The sequence below is a fragment of the Eretmochelys imbricata genome, chromosome 16 (assembly GCF_965152235.1).
Source record: "Eretmochelys imbricata isolate rEreImb1 chromosome 16, rEreImb1.hap1, whole genome shotgun sequence".
In the NCBI taxonomy this organism is placed as follows: Eukaryota; Metazoa; Chordata; order Testudines; family Cheloniidae; genus Eretmochelys; species Eretmochelys imbricata.
The window spans coordinates 17,580,559-17,601,186 of NC_135587.1; the positions used below are offsets into that span (position 1 = coordinate 17,580,559).

The 20,628-nt window shown below is 48.5% G+C and overlaps 2 protein-coding genes across 2 annotated transcripts in view; one reads left to right on the top strand and one right to left on the bottom strand.

The window, feature by feature from the left end:
- The window catches only part of NTNG2 (netrin G2), a 65,850-nt gene extending 47,693 nt beyond the window's left edge, over nucleotides 1-18,157 (top strand). The window contains exons 5-7 of the mRNA XM_077836253.1: nucleotides 14,986-15,153; nucleotides 17,017-17,151; nucleotides 17,934-18,157. Coding sequence (XP_077692379.1) covers nucleotides 14,986-15,153; nucleotides 17,017-17,151; nucleotides 17,934-18,157 — 527 coding nt within the window. The remainder of the gene's footprint in view (nucleotides 1-14,985; nucleotides 15,154-17,016; nucleotides 17,152-17,933) is intronic.
- TTF1 (transcription termination factor 1) overlaps nucleotides 1-20,628 on the bottom strand; it is a 250,404-nt gene that overhangs the window by 148,293 nt on the left and 81,483 nt on the right. The gene's annotated exons all lie outside the window — the stretch shown is intronic.

The window sequence follows — 20,628 nt, forward strand, 5'->3', positions numbered from 1 at the left end:
CACTGCAAGTTTCCACTACAAAACCCATTACCCCTACAACACCCAAAACCACAATCACCACTCCCACTGCCACTAACCAGCCTGTCACCACGCAGCAGCCAGGTGGGTGCCAAGCTCCACCCCGCAAGGCAGATCCTACCCATGCTAGTACAGATAGGTCCCTTAGCTTGTTCCACTTCCTTATTTCTCTACCGGCTTTGCTTCACGCTGCAGCTCTTTGAATGGCAATGATTAGCTGTAAAAGGAAGATTATCTCCTCTGACTCCTTGTTCATCCATCTTGTAGGAGTTTCTGGGGACATGGATAAAAATCACACTGGATGGGTTGAGATCCTCCCAGCCAGCAGAAAGCCTAATTAATGTTCATCCCTAATTTAATTCAATTCAGGGAAAGGGCATCTGGGCCTTGAACATTAATAATACACAGATTCTTCCCTCTTCAGCAACAACAATGAACCACAATCCCAAAGTCTGCTCCTTAGAAGAGGCAGGTTGTTGCATGACCCTTCATCTGTCCGTCTATCCTTTGCTGCTGCTCTGAGGTTATCGGAGCATCATTTCCCTTTGCCTCAGAACAGGAAGTAGAGGCCAGAGCTGGAATGTGGGGGAGTCTAAAGATATCATTTTGAAGTTTTTACTTTGAGAGCAGCCTTTCAAAGTCCTCCTGAGAATGAATAGCGGAGCCACAAAAGTCGCTCTTATGTGTGTACTATAATGAGGCCGAGGATTGTGGAGAAATAAATCTGAGGTTTTATTTGCCTGTTTCTTTACCAGAAAAGAACAAACAAACTTGACTCACCCCAAGCAAAGGGGCATGTGGGATTTAGAAGGCTGGTTTTGTGTCTCTCCTCTTTGCACAACTCTAATAAGGAGTTTTCAAAATGCAGGGGCAGGACCTCCACACTCCTACTTCTGCTTTGACCTTCCAGCAGAATGATGAAAATCGGCCTGAGTAGGCAGTTGAGGATTTTTCTTGCATCAGGGAATTCTCCATAGCATAATGCCATGGTCAGGGAAAGAGGGCCTGGCCTGAGCACTGCTGCATTCTAGTGCTTCCCCAGCTAATGGAGCGGCCCCTCAGGGCCCATTGCAGGGGGGTGTAATTTAGAGCAGCCCTAAGGGTGCTCTAAGCTGGGCCAGGAATTGAATCAGCTATCTTTGCTCTGCTCCTCAGCCTCTTGGGTCCTGTACCAAGCCCCTCTTGGCCAGACCTGAGGATATAATCTGTGAAGTTTTACATTTGAAAAAGTGGATTTAGACGGAAGAGCCATACTTTAATGATCATCAGAATGATTCCATAAAATGCTTGGGGACAGGCTGAACACACACACTGGAAGTCCCAGAACATTATTTCTTAATATCTTCTAGATTGCCCAGTAGAGATAATTTGTATCACTTTTTTGTGGGGGGGAGGAGGAGGTTTGTTTGGTTTTTTTAAAACTACATGCAGGCCTGGTTTCTCTCTTCTTTTGGAGAAGAGGAAATGAAATGTTTCTGCTGTTAGTTTACAGCCTCATGCACTTATTCTGCTGCTGTGCTTTCTGGATCTGATTTTCCCATGGGGACATTTTCCACCCACAGTACATTAGTAACAGTCAGTCTTCTGGGGGAGTTGCTGGAAGCCAGTTGAGGGAAAGGCAAAGCTTGATTGTGTGTGCAAGCTGGTGGATTCTTACCAGGCCTGGGGGGTTCAGCAGATGATCCCTAACATGACTTAGCCCTGTGGCTAAGGTCCAGATCCCACAGCTCCAAATGTCACCATTGCCTGGTCGGCCAGAAGGACCCTGACCACCACAGAAGTGGGAAGGCGGGAGAAAGAACACCAGAGGGAATGTAGAAGAACTTATAAAGGGTGTGTATCTATATTTAGTTTATCATCAACTACAGCTAAAGTCTTCAGTCCCATTGCCCTATAAATTCTCTGACCTCTCAGGCAAATCCATAGTTGCCTAGGGAGGTGGCCCCCAGCCTGTGCCCAACTCTCCCCAAACTCAGTATCTTACCTTTTCCCCAAGGATGATAGTATCTTCTCTGGACCCTTTCTGAGCTCTTTTCCTCCCCCAACATAGCACTCCTTCAGCCTCCAATCTCCTTGGGTATTACCTCTCCTCCTTTCAGCCCTGGAATGAGTTTAGCTAAACCCCAGGCCCTGCCCACTCCCAGCATCCTCTGAGTGGAGTGGGTAATTGGAGTCAGCTGCTTGGTTTTCCCCTCCTACCCACATGTGACAGTCCACAAAGCCACAGTGTGTTTATGCAAATATAGATATATTCATGGAGGCACCATGGTTTAGTGTTTACAATGGGGGTTTAGATGGATCAGGAAACCTGGGTTCCATTTCCGCTAAGGCATTGTGTGACCTTGGGCTAGTCACTTCAGTTTCTTCATCTGTAAAATGGAAATAATACTTGCCCATCTATGCTAATATATATAGTGAAGAATGTGTGTATATTATCTACATACCTGTAATAATGAAACTTGGGTTACATATACGTAATATGTACCCAATGTCATGTGATTTTTATCCATATTTGACCATAGAAGTGCTTTTGTGTATAGCGCACCCGCGCGTGCATGTGTGTGTGTGTTAGAGAGAGAGGGAGCATCTTGCTGAGCATCTGTCCCTTATGGTGCAATTAATGATCTGCTGTCCTGGCTTCCTGGTATGCTTGGGGTGTGTCGAGGAGTGGGGGGGAGCAGAGGGGATGGGAGGGGAGGGAAGGGGGAGATGGCAGAAAAGCTGCATGTTTCTATTAGAGAGGGGTGATCAGCTGTGAGAGAAGAATCAAACCATCTTCCCCTGAACACAGGACCTTTGTCATTCTCTAGGCTGGAACCAGCCCCTCTCTGAAGGTTCTGGTTTACACCACTCACTTTTCAGTTAATGATTTCTCCTTTCCCAGGCAGTATCTGCAGCTCTAGGTTCTAATCCAGATCAGAACAAATGCCAACAATAAAATCTGTTTTCATGGCCTTTCTAGCCCCACAAGGCCCAGATGGTTCAGGGTGACTCCAAAGCTTTTGAAGAACAACATCTATGACTGGAGGTTGCTGGGAAGAGAGGCTTAAACTATGATCCCAAGGGCTGCATGAGACTCCCAGCTGTTCTTAAACATGACCCTTCCAGAGAGCTGCCCATCTGTTAATGGCCTGTCAAAAAGAGCAGGTGACCTGTGACCCACTTTCTGTGCAAAACTGGTTTCTTCCATTGAATTAACTGGTGCCAGGCTGCAAAATTTGCAACACGACGTCCATGTTCCTAGATTGGGGTTGGCAGGGCTGAGCTTCGAGCCTCTCGTTCCCTCTTTTGTTCCTCTACTGACTTAATGCGTGTCATTGTGATTCCATCTTGTGGTTGGTCCTGATGAGAAAAACAGCCTGCTACGGACTGACAGCTAACTGAGTTACTCCTCTGGCTGAAATGGCAAGGGTGTGAAAGTCCTGGACTTGATCCCCATGGATGGCTATGGCCTGCACACGTGGCCACAATACATTACGTGTACATGACTAGGCCCATATAGGAATCAAAGACAAGGCCCTAATTCTGATTGGCCCCACTAAATATGTTTAAAATCAGTGCAACTCTATTAACGTCAGTGGAGTTACTCCTAGAGCTGGGCCAGAACCCCAGCGTTCTCCACCTGCCCCTTCGGATGGGTTCAAAATCCAGGTCTGAATTTTGCTGCTCAGGTCCCAGCTGTACTTTAAACACAGCGTTAGCCACAAAGAAATTTATAAAGTTTCCTTTAAAATGCTTCCCTGTCTCTGTGCTGTTTCTCCTTCTTTTGGCATGTGTTCAGTTCTTTTACCCTCTCAATTTTTGCTTCCCACCCTGAGCAGTCACTGCCAAACAGCCAGCTGAGCTCCCTGCCTCTGTGCCTATCCAACAGACGCAGAAAAAAGCAGGTATTTAAAGCTAGACTGATTTTCCCCCCCTTCCCCATTTGTGCTGTCATGTACTAGCTGGCAGCAGTCGGGAGAAGAATGTGGAACGTAGACTAGAAGAGCAGATTAGATTTGGTTTTGATCTTCAAGTTGCATAGATCCACTAGATGATTGCTCCTTTTAGCCGCTTGTATTGTTCTTTGTGGTCAAGGTGGAGCTGTGGTTGTGTGTTAGTATGAACCTCTTTTGCCTTTCATGTTGCCAAGGAGCAAATCCAAGGTGGGAGGGGGAATAGCGTCCATTTAAAAACATAGGGACATAAACTAAACTCAGCCAAAGGACACTGAAGGGGAGAGACAACTAAAGGAAACTAAAGGAGTCAAGCTGAAGAGAAATTAATCAAGTGCTTTACTTAATCTGTTAATTTACCTTTCCTATTTCCTCATAGAAATTTGTCAGATTCCATCAGATTTTCTGCTTTCCATTGTCAGGCGGTGACATTCTTTCCCCAAATTTGGGGTGATCAAAAAACCCCACTTCTCTCTACCTCTCTCTCTCTCTTTATTTTTTTTTTTTTGGTTCATGGTCCAACCATCTCAATGGTATCAGTTCAGCTCTGGGAAAAGCAATTTGTTGGTTAACTGCTCTGACAGAGCCAGCAGAAGGAGCACAGAAGTGGAGTGCAAAACATCGGTTTTGTATAGGTTCTACATAAATATTAGCTACTCCACTTCCGTATTTATTTATTTTCTGTTGGCTTCCTAATGTTTGAACAATCCAGTTTCAAGCCTTTTCTCAATGTGAGGCTCATATGCACTTAGCAAATGCTTCCCACAACTGAGGGAGTGTAAGAAACATCCAATTTATTGGAACCCCCTTCCCCCAGTATAGACAAGACCTAGAACATGTCTTGTCTGCATTGAAAAAGCTCAGTGATGGGACCGTCCTGATTTTTGCTGTACTCTAATTTTAACTGAGAGGGTCTGGAGGAGAAATTTGTGTCTTTACCTCACACCCACCCCTGAAATGTAAAACCATCTGTGAATGTCACAAAGCTACAAGGGAAAAGTTCTTGGGATAAAGAGCATTAATAATTCTCCTGACTCTGTAAAGAGGAACAAGTGGAGGTGTGTGTGAATGACTAAAAAGCAAAATGCCTCAAGGGCTGTTTTTTATTGTGACTAATTAAACCCTTGCCAATTAGTGAGGGGCTTTTTTCATATTCTCTTTAACACCATATTAATATCAATCGGCTTCCATTTTCCCAACGAAAAGGATACTGTCACCTACTTTTAGAGCTTGTCATATATTTCTTACTCTGCATTGTTTATAATCCCCTAATAGGGGCTGGGAAATCACATTTCTCTTCTTCTTGGGTTTGTTCTTTAAAATTTGGCAAAGATTGAGGGGTGTTTTTTTTTCTCCTCTTCCTTATGTTACTCAACTGAAGCTTGAAGTTAACAAGAGGGCTTTTTCATTTTACTTCCTGGTTTGTACACTCACAAGAATGAAGATTGTCAACAAAACTGTGGCACTAGGATTTGCTACAGACCCAGTGGGGAGGGCACACAGAGAGTTAGAGTTATTTACACAAATGGGCAGCCATCTTGTTGTTTTAATTTCTTTGCAGTAGTTTCTTGAGTTCTTTCACTGATTTTTCAGAAAATAGGCAAGGCCGAAGCACAGGCCTGGGAGTTAGGAACTCCCGAGTTCTAATCTTGCCTCTGATACCAACTTCAGGGGTACTGGACCTGGGGATACTTGGGGTCCACCAGCACCCCCTGGCTTGAAGCCATAATGGTTTCCAACAATAGTTTCTGCTTTCAGCACCCACACTATAAACACTGTTCTAGCACCCTGCCAATTTCCTGTAATTTTTGTCAAGCTACTTAGAGTCCAAAAATGTCAGACATGGGTGTGTAAAATTAGATGCCTAAATCCCTATCTAGACACCTAAACAACTGGCCTGACTTTGAGAGGGGCAGAACACCTGCAGCTCCCAGTGACCGTGTGTTGCAGTCGATCTCTACACTTTATAGCCCTTGGCTCTGCACTTGGTCAGTATCCCACAGTGCCTCTAGTGGCGAAGGCCTCAGAAATGAAGGAATGCCTGTGGTGGTACATACCTAACGTGGGTGGTGTCTGAAACATTGCAAGCTGCACAGTTGTATAGGTGCAGGAATAAGTCTGTGTCACTCCATTGAAGTCAATGGGGCTCTGCCAATTTATGTCAGCAGGAGATCTGGCCCTTCATCTCATAAACCCAAGGCTATTTCAACCCCTTTTGTAATGTGACTTTCTTATATTACCTCTGCAAGAATTCACCAGCTCATCGGCAGCTGCCCCACTGCAGGTGGGCGCCCCCCAGTCCAAGGCTGATCCTGGCAAAGAAGGTAGGAGACATGCTGCTGAACTGGTATAACAGGCTAGTACAGTCCACGTAGGGACTGATGCTTAGAAATTGCTTGTTACTAGAATTATAGCTCGGCTTTCCATGCATCTCTCTCTCTAGCCCAGCTAGGAAAGGCTCTGGTTTTGTCTATGCCCTGCACTCCACTGGTAATGTGAAGAAGCTAGACTGAGCCTCTGGGTTTAGTCATATACATGAAAGATGAAGATGATAAATGGTAGAAGAGATTGTTCTCATCTTGGTTTTCAGGTGAACTGCGAGGATCCTGGAAATCTAGTAGATCCTTGAGTTTGTAGACTGTGTTTGTAAAATGGAGTAACTTTGTAAATTGTCAGGAATGTGTTGTTTAGTGCATAGACTCTGTACATTTCCTTGGCTTCTTGCCCTGTGCGTATGTGACTATGGTGCGCTGTATACACTACATGAGGGAATCTCAGGAGTTGGCATGCTGGGCTTTGGAGCCTGAGGCTCAGCTTACCTTGCCTAGTGCCCCTCCTTCCTGGTTCATACTGATACGCTCAGTGCTGGCAGCAGACTGGCAATATCCAACCCTGTTTCCCAGTCGATGAGCTCCTGGCAAGTTCCTGCTGTATAAATTAGCATCCCTTTTAATATAGAAGCTAATGTGTATTAGCGTTGGGCCCACATGAAAACCAAAGATCTGGAAATGCGAGGGGTTTGGAATGGAGGGCTGGAATTCGTACCTAGTTCTGGAGTTCACTGTTGGTCCCTATCTCCATAACAATGTCAAGCCAAAAACCTGAAGCCAAACACTGCCCCATCTTTGGGGCATTTGAAATCTTTGTGGCTTGGGCCCAGCTCTAAACTACACGTAGATATGGTACTGTGTGTGGAGAGATGGATACATATTATCCATATCTATGCCAGATTGTGCTGATAGAAAGTGTACCAGATCTGTAGGGTCCTCCTAATGGCCTTTATGGAATAATTGGGACCCCGAGTTCTGGTTCTACCTTTGCATCTGAATCTGACCTTGGTTGAGTCATTTCCCCTCCCCCTCTCTCAGTTGCTTGGTCTGTAAAATAGATCTAATGATGTCCACCTTTGCAGGGTGCTTTGAGATCTATGAATGCAAAGCACTATATAAGTGCTAAGATTTACTATCACCTGAGAAGGTACATTAGAAGTGGCTGGGCTCCCAGTGATGTCTGACCACCGTGAGGGGGTTTCCTCAGATCTGTGTTCTCAAATAGTCCCCCTGCGGTTTGTTCATCAGGTTTGAGTTGCTTATGTGAAATCCAGCTGATTCTGAGCTGAAGATATTTAAACAAAACAAGAAGAAAGTAATTGTCTTGCATTCTGTCAATTAACAGGGACAGATGCTTTCTTCTCTGGGTGGAGTTAAAAGTGTTTCAAGACCAACCTAAATTTCTACCACTCGGACTGTTGCCAAGTGAGCTAACAGGCATCCCTTTTGTTTAAGGAAGGAGTTATAAATGGTGGCTAGAGGATCCTCTGTAGCTGGTGAGATTCAAGCCACAGCTTTCCTCTCCTGTATAGTCTGTAGAATAGCCATGCTGCCAGCCAACCCAGCAGCTCCTTGCATGAGGAAAGGTAATTTTACTGCTTCTAACCCTTGTTGAAGACCCTAACGTCCATGGAGCGATGATGGTTTTTAGAAATTGCGAGGGGGGGGGCAGAGAAATTTGATACTGCTCCACCCTCTGAGTCAATGTATCTGACTGAAGCTCCCTGCACAGCCTTTATGAGGAACAAATACAGTATCTACATTAAGCTGATGTTCTCTTTGTTGGTGCCATTTCAAGCTGTTCGACGTCCAGCAAACCCAACAAGGCTTGGACCCAAACCTGTTCCACAGGAGCCTCCTGAAAACATCCGAGGTAAGGAGGTGCTCTCGGGCTCGGAGCCTGTGTCAAAGGGAAGCAAGGACAGAGCGAGGGGGTTCTCTTCCAAGGTCAATAAAATGCAGACGCATAGCAGTCATTAGAATGACTCACTAGGAGGAGCCGACAATGGGTACTTTATTCCCAGGCGGACCATAAGAGATTCGGGCTGGACTAGCCCCTTAAGGCGATGAACGCTTTTCAGCCCGTATCCTGGAGCTCTTTCTTCGTAAGCTTGTAGGAACAATGGATGAAGACAGACTGGGATGGGAAGAAGGATGGTCTTGAGGAGTTGCAAGATCTAGATTCTCTCTCTGGCTATCCCACTGACTTAATGTGACCATATTCAAGTCACTTCTCTTTTCTACACCTTCAGTTTCCCCATCTGTATAAAAGGGGGTGATGCAGCTTACCTTGGAGGGGTGCCTGTGATTCTACATCCACTCATGCTTGTGGATCACTTGGAGTGCCCTGAGTGGGAGATGCCAGAAGCCAGAAAAGTCCCATTTTTTAAAATGAGATAAAGTTGGTGACCTTTCAACAAGCTTATTTAGAACCCGCTGAGGGAGGAGGGGAGGTGCTTTCCCAGGTCCTCATACTGGTTGCCAGTAATATACAGGAAACAGTTCCCTCAACCAGCCTGATGCCCGGTTGGCCTGGAGCTTTGCTTTCCTAGCTAGAAGCTGTGGCCCTGCACCCAGTTAACTGAAAAGATACCAGCCACAGGTGCTGTATTTAGAAGAGATTTCACCTGCTGCAGCTGAGAATGCCACACGCCCCTCCCCCTGACCAATCAAATGGCTAGTTTAATTAGGCTAATCGGCCACCCTGGACTGACATAGTTAAGCCTAATTAGCTGATCCCTGGATTCTTAAACCTTCCCCCCCAGCCCCCCAGACAGTTTTTTTCCTTTGGGTTCCTCAGAGCCATAGGCGTCTAGCGAAAGCCAGTCTCCTTGCACAGCTGCAGCAACGGAGAAGCCGGGGCCTGATTTTTAACATGGCCTCGTACCACGCCTCAGCGGCTGAGGCTGTCTCAAGTGAGTGTAAAGCCCAACTGTGCACGCACCACTGCGCTAGCCTCTCGCACCCACTGTGCCCAGGTACAACTAACTGGCCGACAGAGACGTGCGCGCCCAGCCTGTGTTACAGACACTACCTCGCCCCAAACCTGGCCGAGCGTGCCGGCCTGCCGTGCTGCGCCAAACAGGGGCTTTGGGGGGGGGGGGGGAGGTGCCAGGGCATCAGAGTTGACTCTGGGATCTGGCGGTTCCCAGTGTGACCCCCCCCCCTCAAGAATTAAGAAAGAAGGGGGGTGTGTGTGTGTCCCCAATCCCTCATGCTTCCTCCCCCACAAAGTGTTCATTCACTTTTCTTTTACTTAGGCTCATCCCTCTTTCAGGGAAGTAGGCAGCCGGTGGGACCATTTCCCTCAATCCCTTACTACGGGGTGGGACATCAGGGACCATCTCCTGCTATTTGCCTTGTTACCTCTGCAGCCCCCCCACCTCGCCACAAATTACATTCAGAACGGTCCTGTCAAAGGCCCCCCCCCCCCCCCCCAAAATCAACCATAGTGTTTGCTGAGCCTAAATGCCACTGAGTTGGAGGGTTTCACGGCCCTGGGGACTGGCACAAAGGCGTGCAGGTGTTCTGGTGTGTGTGTGGTGGGGGGGGGGGGGCTGCGTTCTGCTGGCTGCACTGCCCTTCATCCTGTGCCAATCCCCCGGCCTGGTGAGCAGCGACAGTGCGAGAAGAGGCCAGACAGAAGCACTGAGCTGAACTGCTCTGATCACAGCTGATCAAAAAGAATACACAGGCAGGCTTGGGGCTCTGTCACCATGGAAACATCAGCCTAGCGAGGCTCCCCCCCAGGCTAAAGCCACCTGGCTAGGGGATAGGAAACAGCCCACCTGTTCAAGGGCTGTCAACTGCCTAAGGGCTCGCAATAGCTTGGGCTGCCTGCCGGGTTCACTTTTCTCTGATGTGGCTGCTGTTGAAACTAGTCAGGATGGAAACTCAGGCCCGCGGCACATGGCGAGAAGTAACAAAACGCAGGTGCAGAGGCACCTGGGAGACTCTGGTGACTGTCTGTTTGTTCTCTGCATGGACCAAATGATCGCCGGAAGCACTGCAGCAAACAGGCTGCCTGACAGGGCCTGGCTGCCCTCATTGTGTCTTTTAGCCTTTCTTCTCGTCCTGGCTAACCCCATAGCTGTTCTCCAGAGGCCAGTATCATAAAGCACTGGAGAATGGGCTGCTAGCAGCAACCCTGCACTGGCCCCCCCAGCACCCCAGCCTGGCCGAGTGCTCCTTTTCTGTCATTGAGTAACTCTTCGCCCTCGCGTCGGCCACCTTAGGCTCAACAGGTGCTTTGCAAAGGCAAGTGAGTCCTCACTTAAAAGTTGCTGCAGCTGCAGAAACTGAGGCACGGGGCAATTAAGTAACTTGCCAGCGTTTTACACAATGGGCGTGTTACAGCAGGGGAAGGACCCTGCCGGGGGGCTGGCTCCCAGCCACCTTCTCTGAGCACTAGCCCCTGTCACCGGTGTAGAGGGTTCACCAGCAGCCAGAAGGCTGACCGTTCCTCTCCATGCCCGGCCAATTGTTCCCTGTCACCAAGGCCTCATTATTATGATGTATATTGTGGTACTGCCTACCGTCCCCCCAGGCAGGACGGAGGCCCCATTGTGCTTGGCATCATACTGCCAGTAGCTCTTCGGGGCAAGGCCTGTCTGGGCCTAAGAACAGGCCCCGGGCTGTGATTTGTGCTATGTGAGGCCTAGTGGTCTGGCTACACAGGCTGGGTCATCCCCTCCTGGTGCCTCTGTGGCTGGCAGCCCGATCCAGCAGCTGGCCCTGCCTGTAACTGGCACCTCATCCCGGCCAGTGCTGGGGATGCAGCCTGCAGCGTTCTCCTCCCTTCCAGTCTGCTGAGCTAAAGCTAGCCCAAAGGCGCTGGGAGGTGCGTGGCTCCACCTGGCTGGTTGGAGAGGGCAGCTGAGAGGAGCTAAGCAGCTGCACCCATGCTATGCTGTTAGGAACATGCCTCTGAAGCGCTGTAAGGCGGGAGCTTGCCCTCATGGGGGTCACTGCCATTCTAGCATGATGCAGTGAAACAACATCCCTCCCCCCCCCCTCAGAAAGAAGCACATCTGCTGAGAGACACAGCTTCTCCCAGGGATGGCAGAAATGAAGGGACGCACAGTGAGCCTTTTAGCTGACAGCCGCTGGGATGGGGTAGGGGTGTTACTCAGCCAGCATCTGCTGCTTACAAAATAACGCTCACTGGTGTCACTTTGCTGGTTGGTTCGTGATCGTCTATCAGTGGGCCATTTTACCTGGTGCTGCAGTCACTCATCCTAGACCCTAGCAAGGTGGGAGGCTGAAGGGTCATAAGCGCAGCAATGGGTTGGGAGAAATGCGTGGGGATCTGTTGATTAGAACAAGGTATTGGGCATCAGGCCTCCTAGAGCCTATTTCCAGCTCCACACCTGATGCACGATATGATTGTGCGCTAGTCACTTAACTGCCTTGTGCCTCAGTGTCCCCATTGTAAGAGAGAGCTACCACCACCTACTGTACCTCCAAGGGCCTTTGGGAGGCTTTGCTAATGAAGATCTTGTAAAGTGCTTGGTGCTCCTCAGATGAAAGCCAGCTATGAAACCGCTATGCGCAGGAAAAATAAAGAGATGGACAGTGTGAGGCTGGGGCTTTTTTGCTAGTGAGCCGTTTGTAATTCGAGAGGGGTTAGGCTGTTTACTGTCAAATGAAAGAGGCTTGTCTCATCTCCTTCCCCTTCCCCCAGGAAACAAGTTAGTTGGGTTTTTTTCTTTTTAAGTCTATTTCAAGCATATTTGAAACTATACCTCACAGGGGCTCCTGCTCCAGCTCTTGCTGGCTGATTGACTGTTCTTCCTAAACAGAAATGAAGAGTAAAATTCATCCCTGTGCAGAGGGTCTGCAGGAGGCCCTGAATCTCCCTGACACCTTTGCACTGGGGTGAACTTTCCCCTTAGGGTACATGAGCGTGGACAGTACTTTGTTTGGCCTAAGAACTCCCATAGGGCAGGTAAGCGGTGAGTAGCTACACTACCTAAGGCTGGCACCAGCGTAGCTCAGAGTGTTAGGGTCACAGAATGCTTTCAATGGGTGGGCCTGAATTAGTGATTAGAACAGGTGACTTAGCCTTGGGATTCCCACTTCACCAAACCACTATCTCCCCCCCCCGTGACTCAGTTTCCCCACCTGCAAAGTGGGGGATAACTGGCCCTTTCCCACAGCCTGGGCGTGTTGTGAAGTTTAATGTTTGTAAAGGAAAGTGGAATCCTTAGCTAGACAGCTCTGTAGCTGTGTTCACACTGGAAGCTCCTTGGGAAGAGAACGTGTCATCTTCCGCCTTGTGCAGCACGGAGCACAGTGTGGGCACTTGGACGAACATAGCAGTGTTAAGTTTATTACCTGATTTTTTGTTATAGCTCGCCCCCCACCCAGGCAGCAAACCTGTTTGTCAGCCTCTTCTCATCCCTGCTAGGGTTTAGAAAGGACAAAGCATCCCAGGCACTGAAACCCATTAGCCCTCGTTGGAAGCAAAGGCCAAGAATGTAATCACTATGGTAATGCACTGAAGTACTGCTATAATGGGCATGTTAGCAGCAAAGGTTTCTCTCTGCTGGGACAGCTCCGAAGAGTGAGTCCCCTTCTCGGGCGGCCCGGCTACTTACCTTCCACTGCTGTTGGGAATGCCCTCTCTCTTCCCGAGCATTGAGCTGTATCTTTTTTTTAATCTCACATGCAGCTGCTCCAAAGAGCAAACCAGGACACACAGCACGCTCTGCTGGCAAGAAGCAGGCAAAGACGCCAGGTACTTCCTGCTGTAGTACGTTAGCTGGCTGGTGGGGTAGTTTGGGTGCTGTTAGGAGAGCCCTGCCTGGTCCTAAGCCTTAGAGCAGTGGCTCTTTCAGTCTTAATTGGGTGAGGTAACACTGGGTAATATGGTCTAGATAATACTTAGTTCTGCCTTGAGTGTAGGGGACTGGACTAGAAGTCCTCTCGAGGTCCCTTCCAGTCCTCCACGTCTGAGTCTATAAATTGCTAACATCTTTTTGTATGCTATTTGGGGTGACCTACATTAAATGGAGTCCACGGAAAGAGGTATTTTTAAATGGTTAGACTTGTATATCTTTCGCCTGACTGTCTAACCTGATTCATTCCTCTACACGTAGGTAAAGCAGTGGGCAGGATCCAGGAACAATAACTCTGCTTTTCACTGAGCTCTGTGCAATAGAGCACTTTTATGGGTGGAATTTTTTATGCACCAAACTTTAGGGGGAAAAGAAAAACAAATGAGAAATGTAGAAAGCCACCAGCTGTCTTGAGCAGAAATAGATTTCAGCGATGCCAACGTGATGTTCTTGGCTTACTCCATTATTGTTCTAGCACCAGAGCTGCTCGCCCGCAGGGTAGGAAGTGAATGTGTGTTAAGTGATGAGAAAAAGCATGTTTTTAATTTTTCCAAGCGGCTTCAAAGATCTCCAAACTCATCAGGCTCAAATCTGGCTCTGGCCCAGTGGCACCTGTTGAAACATTTAGAGGTAAGAGGGAGAAATGATGGTTGGTGGGAAAACAGAAAACTGAAACTAAGACACTGCAAGCTTTGGAGGGATCTTTCTAACCCTGTGATCAAGATTTTCCTCACCTTTAAAAAACACAAACACCACCTACCTGGGTCAGGGAGATGTCAGACACTTTGAAGACTAGCAGTTACACTTGTCTCTGAATACATCTGCTATTTATCATAAGAAAGAATCCTTATGATAAAATAACCATCACACATCTACCACCAATACCCAATTAGAAGATTCCTTGAACATTAACTGAACAGGCAAAATTTATTTCACTGAGATTCAGTGTTTACAATTCATCTCAAAGGCACTGTGAACTGTGGGGGAAAACCCTGCCTGGCTCTTTCATAGAAGCAGATCTTACTCCCTTCCCCATCACCTCCCCCCCCCAAGCGCATGTCAACTTGTCACTTGCATTCTGTTTCCCTGCCATCCTTTGTGTTACAGTAACAGTCAAGATAGGCTTGAACCAAATCTCCAGAATCCCCCAACTACTGGGAAAGGTCAGACCTGGTCTGTCCTTTGCAGCTTGGGCCTGTTTCTACTGCACCTTCTGCCCCTTTCAGCCTCTTTATTCTGCCGCTGGTGATTAGGGACACACCAACGCCGCCTATGACAGCGGAATGTTGAAGCGGGGTGGAACTAGCAATGTGGACTAGACACACATCGGCCCCTCACTGGTGCCAGTCCGCTCCCCATTATCCCTTCAAGCTCCCCAGGCAAACTTGTCGCCCTGAGCCATAATGCTGTCAGTGCCACGAGACAGACGTTGCTAGCCATCTTATCCTCTGGTGTGTCTAATGGAGAATGAGGACAAAAGCGCTCACTTGTCGCCCTGATAAAAACCCTGCTCCTGGAAATAAAACTGTGGGCCTGTGGCTTAGAAGGCTGTGTACCCATCTACACCTGAGGAACAAGGCCTTAAAAAACTGCTTTTTCCTGCAGTGAGAGCAGGGTAGTTACTCTCAAACCCTCATCACCCACATGCCAGCACAGAGCCGCAACCAACCCAGCTGGCTGTCTCCACTTTTTGGGGGGTGGGTGGGTGGGGGAGGGAGGGATTGTACTGTCAAAAGAGAACCCATCTGAGTCCCCTGGATTCATGTCACTGCCTTATTAACTCTGATGGTGCATGGCCATTCTGGCCCAGTGCCACGGGAATGACCGCATGCCAGGGACTTCTCTCGCTTCTCTCCCCCCCAGACTGCGAGTGTTATGGCCACTCCAACCGCTGCAGCTACATCGACTTCCTGAATGTGGTGACCTGCGTCAGCTGCAAACACAACACCAGGGGGCAGCACTGCCAGCACTGCCGCCTTGGCTTCTACCGGAATGGCTCGGCCGAGCTAGACGACGAGAACGTGTGCATAGGTGAGGAGCTGGGGCGCTAGGGCGGGGGGCAGGCACTGCTCTCCGGGGAGTTTCACGAGGTCGCTGCTTCACACGTGGCTGAAATTAATAACGGCTGAAAGTAGTTACCAGCCGCTGGCTGTTCGGTGGCCTGAGAGAACGGAGCCTGGTGGCCATCCCGTTTCTGGTCAGCAATCGGCACAGAGCGGCCAAGGGGTAAATGGGCCCCAAAGACGAAATAATTCTGTCTCTCCCAAAGGAGGTATTTCAGCTCCAGCTCAGGTCAGGTTCATTGACAGCCCAGCATAGGGGAAGCTTGCACTGCCCTAGAAAGCAAGCCCGGATTTGAACTGGCAAACCCACAGTAACTGATATGCTATCCCCACTTCCCTGAGCCAGCCTAGCTGCCAGCCCCAGCTATCCGGCTCTTGCTGGATTATCCCCACCCATGGCACGGTTCAGTAGTGGAGGTAGTCATTGCAGCTTTGCTGTGCTCTTCCCCACTGCACGCACTCTGAATGATCCCTGGGGCTGTTGCCCCACTGGGCACTAATTCACTCAGCCTTGAGAAAGAGGACACAGCGGGCTCGCTCAGCTCTTGCCAGTCCCTCTGAGCAACACAGCGCTGCTGCTGGGTCTGACCCGTTTGAGCCAGTGATGAGGACTCCCTTCTCCCCATGCCGCCAACATTCCACAAGCCCTGAGTAAAACGTCTCTCTTCTGAGCTTTACACCAGCTCCCGGCTGGGAGGCTTTGAGTCACATCTTGGAGGACTGATGTGAATTAATCAAGGAGCAGGTTGGCACTGGGCCTTCTCCATTTCTCTTCTGTCATTTTCCTCCTTTTACTCATCACCCTATTGCTCCAGCGGAAGAGGGCAGAGTCTGCATCCCATTACACTAATGTCACCCCATTAGCATCAGTGGCAGAACTGCATACAGAATCCAGGCCCTTGCCCAGCTACCTCGCCCCCGCCCCTGAGGTGAGCGGCAACAGCCACATGCGCCCTACCCAGCAACTCTGCAGCTCTAGGGCTACCAAACCAACACCCCATCTACTTCCTCCGCCACCTCCATGGAACTGCTCTCCTGGCAATCAGTCCCACTCCCGCTGGCCTCCAATGGAGTACAAAAGGACAGCTGGAGACAGAGGTTCCCGATTAGAGTGAGAGGCTGCAGAGTGGGTAGCACCCGAGCTCTGGGTCACACTGGCCACCAAACTGGAGCAGCTCAAATCTCTAGCACAAGAAGGTTGGAACAGGTAGAGGGAGGTGGGGTGGATCTGTAATACCCTAGAAACCATTGTACAGTGCCTGGCGTAATAAGGGCCTGGTCTACCACTAGCACTGCTAGGCCCTGAGGTAATACGAATCAATACCACCCACCCCCCTGACACCGAGGACTGAGTATCCACTTAGAAAATACCGAGTCTCCCTCCGAACGACAGCAGAGGCTCAGAGCACCTCTTCACTTTTGAGGCAATTAAATGGACTTCCAGGTAGTTTGGTGTGGTCAACCCTTCAGCTACAATCCTGAGATCCAAGCTTGTGTGTGGACGTTGAGCCAGTGGTACATTGCGTAAGGGGAGAAGCTTGGCCAAAATATGCCTTTGCTTCCCATCACTTCTGGGGAGCCCAGAACAAGCCGCATTTTAGTAGTAGGTAGAGAAGAATCTGGGTATAAACTGCTGTGGCGGAAAGGCAGCCCAGAGCAAGGTGGGGTACTTGTAAAGTACTTGTAACAGTTCACTCCTAAAAGTCAAGGATTAAATGGGCAGCTCACACTGCTAGCCCTTTTCAAGGCCTTGTCAGCAAGGCACGGAGAGCTCCCTGGCGCTCAGTGTGCACAGTCTAATGTAGTAACTAGCTTCCATGTGTTTGGACAGAATGTAACTGCAATCAAATTGGGTCGTTGCACGACCGCTGTAATGAGACCGGCTACTGTGAATGCAGAGAAGGTGCCTCCGGGCCTAAGTGTGACGACTGCCTTCCCAATTACTACTGGAGACAGGGTTGTTTTCGTAAGTACCGCAGGCCGGCGGGTAGTAGCAGGGTAACAAATGCACAGCAGCAGCCATAAAGCCACTGTACTTGACAGCTGTGGAATGAGCTAGAGCGTGCTGTCCCAAGGATCCCCAGGCAAGGCAAAGCCCTTACTCCGGCATGGCCAGAGAACAGGAGTGATGAAGTGAGCCAGCAGGAGGGAGTCGTCTTTAGCAAGACTTGCTCAGCTGCCAATTGGAGGTAGTTGCAGAGAGCCCAGTTTATAGGGCTGTTCAGAGAACAGCAGTGGAATGCTGAGGTCCCACCCCATTAATGTCATTGCAGAGTCTGCAGCCATGGTGTGTTCCTATGAGTCTGGAGCCTTAGACTTGCACTGGTGCTGCAGGGCAATTGGATTAATACCAAGGGCCTGAAAAAAGACCTGAGCAAAAGCCAGCCTACACATTCTCTTTATGGGGGTGTGTGTATATATCTATATATCTTCTTACTATATGTTCCATTCTGTGCATCCGACGAAGGGGGCTGTAGCTCAAGAAAGCTGATGCTCTAATACATTTGTTAGTCTCTAAGGTGCCACAAGTCCTCCTATTCTTTCCACACATTCTAGTTACAGTTTTAACCCAGGCTTTTTCAGCTACACCTTGTTCCTGATGGCAGCCCAGTGGCGTAGCCTTCAACAGCCCTTAATTAAATTGAAGGCAATAAACCTTTGTTATAGCACAGGGCAGAATCTTAAGGCCCCAAGGCTGTAGGTATCCAGGAGTAATTCCCCGTGTTTTCTTCCCTCTTCACCTTGCAGCCAATGTCTGTGATGAGGAGCTCTTGATTTGCCAGAATGGTGGCACCTGCTACCAGAACCAGAGATGCATCTGCCCTGCTGGCTACAAAGGCGTCCTGTGTGAGCAATCCAAGTGTGACTCTGACAACAAGGCCTGCAATTCTGCCTCCAGCACATACCTCAGCCTAACCCTCTTCCTCATTAGTGCACTCATCCTCCAGCTGCGACGCTTGTTGGACTTTTGAATTGCAAACACAAGAGAGCCAAATCAAGGTGCATCATGAGGGAGAGGGGGCGGGGGGAGAGAGGAGGCGAGGAGACTAAGGTCATAGGTAGCCCTCCATAGCACCACCTCCTCAGCCTTCCTTTACTCTAGGACTTCCATGACGTCATTCAGGCCCCTGTCCACAGGGAGGCACAGCATCTCAGGGGCTGACTCCTGTCGCTCCACCAGCAGCAGCCTTGCTCAAACATCCGCGCCCCGGACAGAGGTGGCTGCAGCACGGACTTGGCTGCTGAGCTGCAGGGCGAGAACTGTGACAGCCGTTGTGCAGAAGTGGCAGTACCTTGCTGTCATTAGAAAGGACTCCTGTCACACACACTTCCTTAAAAGCAGTGACTCGTTCCCCATTTCGCACAGCGGGCTCTGGTTCCAGGGCGTGGGGGACCCTGCCAAAACAGTGCCGCAATCCAAGGATTTTTTTTTTTTTTTAAAAACTTTTCAGTAGTTTCATTTTCTTTCTTGTTTTGAAAGAGCCAGTCCTAATGGCTCCAGAGCCCCATGGCACTAGAGACTGGAGTCCAAGGCATCCCTGGGGGACTCTTTGGTCCATCCTTGCTACATACTCCCATGTTTCATTGTTGACCTGGCGGACCCTAGAGATACCGTTGCCTACAAATCTAGTTGCTGAATTTATTAAGTTTTGTATTTTTGTTGTTGGATTTTTATTTCCTTTTCTTGCACTTGACCAGAACAAAAAGGCCATTGTGCGCATGGTATATCAGAGTGCAATGTCTTATCCAGGCATTTCCGTATAGTGTACGGTTCAAATACTTTTTTGGTAGAGAATTATTTTTGTTTGAATTAAATGCTATAAAAGGACTACAACCTAAAGGGACGTTTTACCATGAGCATTTGATTCTGGTGTATAATCCTACAGTAAAGCAACTATTAATTGCTGCTTGACCACCATGTTTTCCTTTGCGTGCAAAGTTAATTACAGGTAAAGACTTATTTTTTGATACATGATGTCCTCTTGTGTTTTCTGACTCAAATACCAAGGTGCACCCTCTGGGGGTTTGTTTTGTCTTTAAGATCTAAGGAATTTAAATTTTATTGAAGCCACAAGCAACGACAATCTTGGACTTCAATGTAAACTTACAGGTGTTAGTTCAAATATGGGAAGGGATTTAAAGCTCATGGACATGCTACATAGGGGGAAGTATTTTAAGACATTCACATGGAAGGAGGCTGGAGAATTCTGAAGCAATACGTGATATAATTTGCAAACTGAGCAATCAGTTTGATCCCCCAGCTGAATGCTTTAGATCTCTTGCTCCCTGAGCAACTCCAATGCTCTGGTTTCAGCCTGAGGTAGCTCAGAAGTTGTTTTTCCACCAGTCCTCCACTGGCATTTTCCATTTCTAGTATCCTTACCCAAAGTATCATGCTACTGCCCTTTCCCAGATCAACATCTCTCCTCTTTTGATACTCTTCATATAGGAACCGCCCCTACTTCCCACTTTGCGGCTCTAAGCCATAGCTTGTACCCAGCAGTGGGAGTACTCCAGGTCTGAAAACAACACACTTCGAATCTTTCGGCCCTCTATTTCAAAAACTATATACAACTAGAACCACTGAAATGTAGCCACCGCTGCAGTGGAGGATGGCAAAGGACCACTACTTCGTAAAAGAAGGGGAAAACCTGAGTAAAGACAGGAAAAATTCTCTCGTTCAATGAAAATAGTATCATGGAATCATTAAATCCAGAGGTCTTGTTTCCTTTGAGATCATTTTTTCATATGAAGGATCTCACATACAAAGAGCATGGAACTTGATTCAATCCAGCACAGAAGGGGAGAAGGGCTGAATTGACCCTTTAGGTACAGGGAGTTTAAGTACTGCCAACTTCATGAACTTGTTGGCAGAGGCATTCTCTCCTTTTCTTTGGTGCAGCTGTACATTGTCTAGAATTGGCTAGATGCTGCTTGTTGCTACCATTTGTTCTTGCTCTACCACATAAAGTCCCCATGAGTTACAATTCTTGCAAGCAGTTTTTATAGGAGAGTCTATAACTAAATCAAGACCTTAAAAGCACGTCTGGAGGGGGAAAATACACATTTCCCTGTCCAACCGCTACTATTTCTCTAGGAAATTAGATTATAAGCAACTGCAAATAATTTACTACTTCATAAAACCATTTCCCCAGACAGACTCCACAGCTACTGGAGGCCCCGCTCTGTGCTCAAGTGGCTTTATTGCACTGGAAGTCGGAACATTTATAACAGCAACACAAAGCTTCCATAGGGGGGGAAAAAAACAATCAAGGGTGGCACTGTTGGGAACTGACCAGCTAGAGCCTATGTGCAAATGGCTGCTGGACAGGAGGCAGTATTGCATTAGACAGCATTCTTAAAAAGATGTCACTGGCTTCCTTGCATGGCTTGAGAGAGAAATAAGCAGTAATGAGGTTATGACCCTCTCATCACAGGTTGG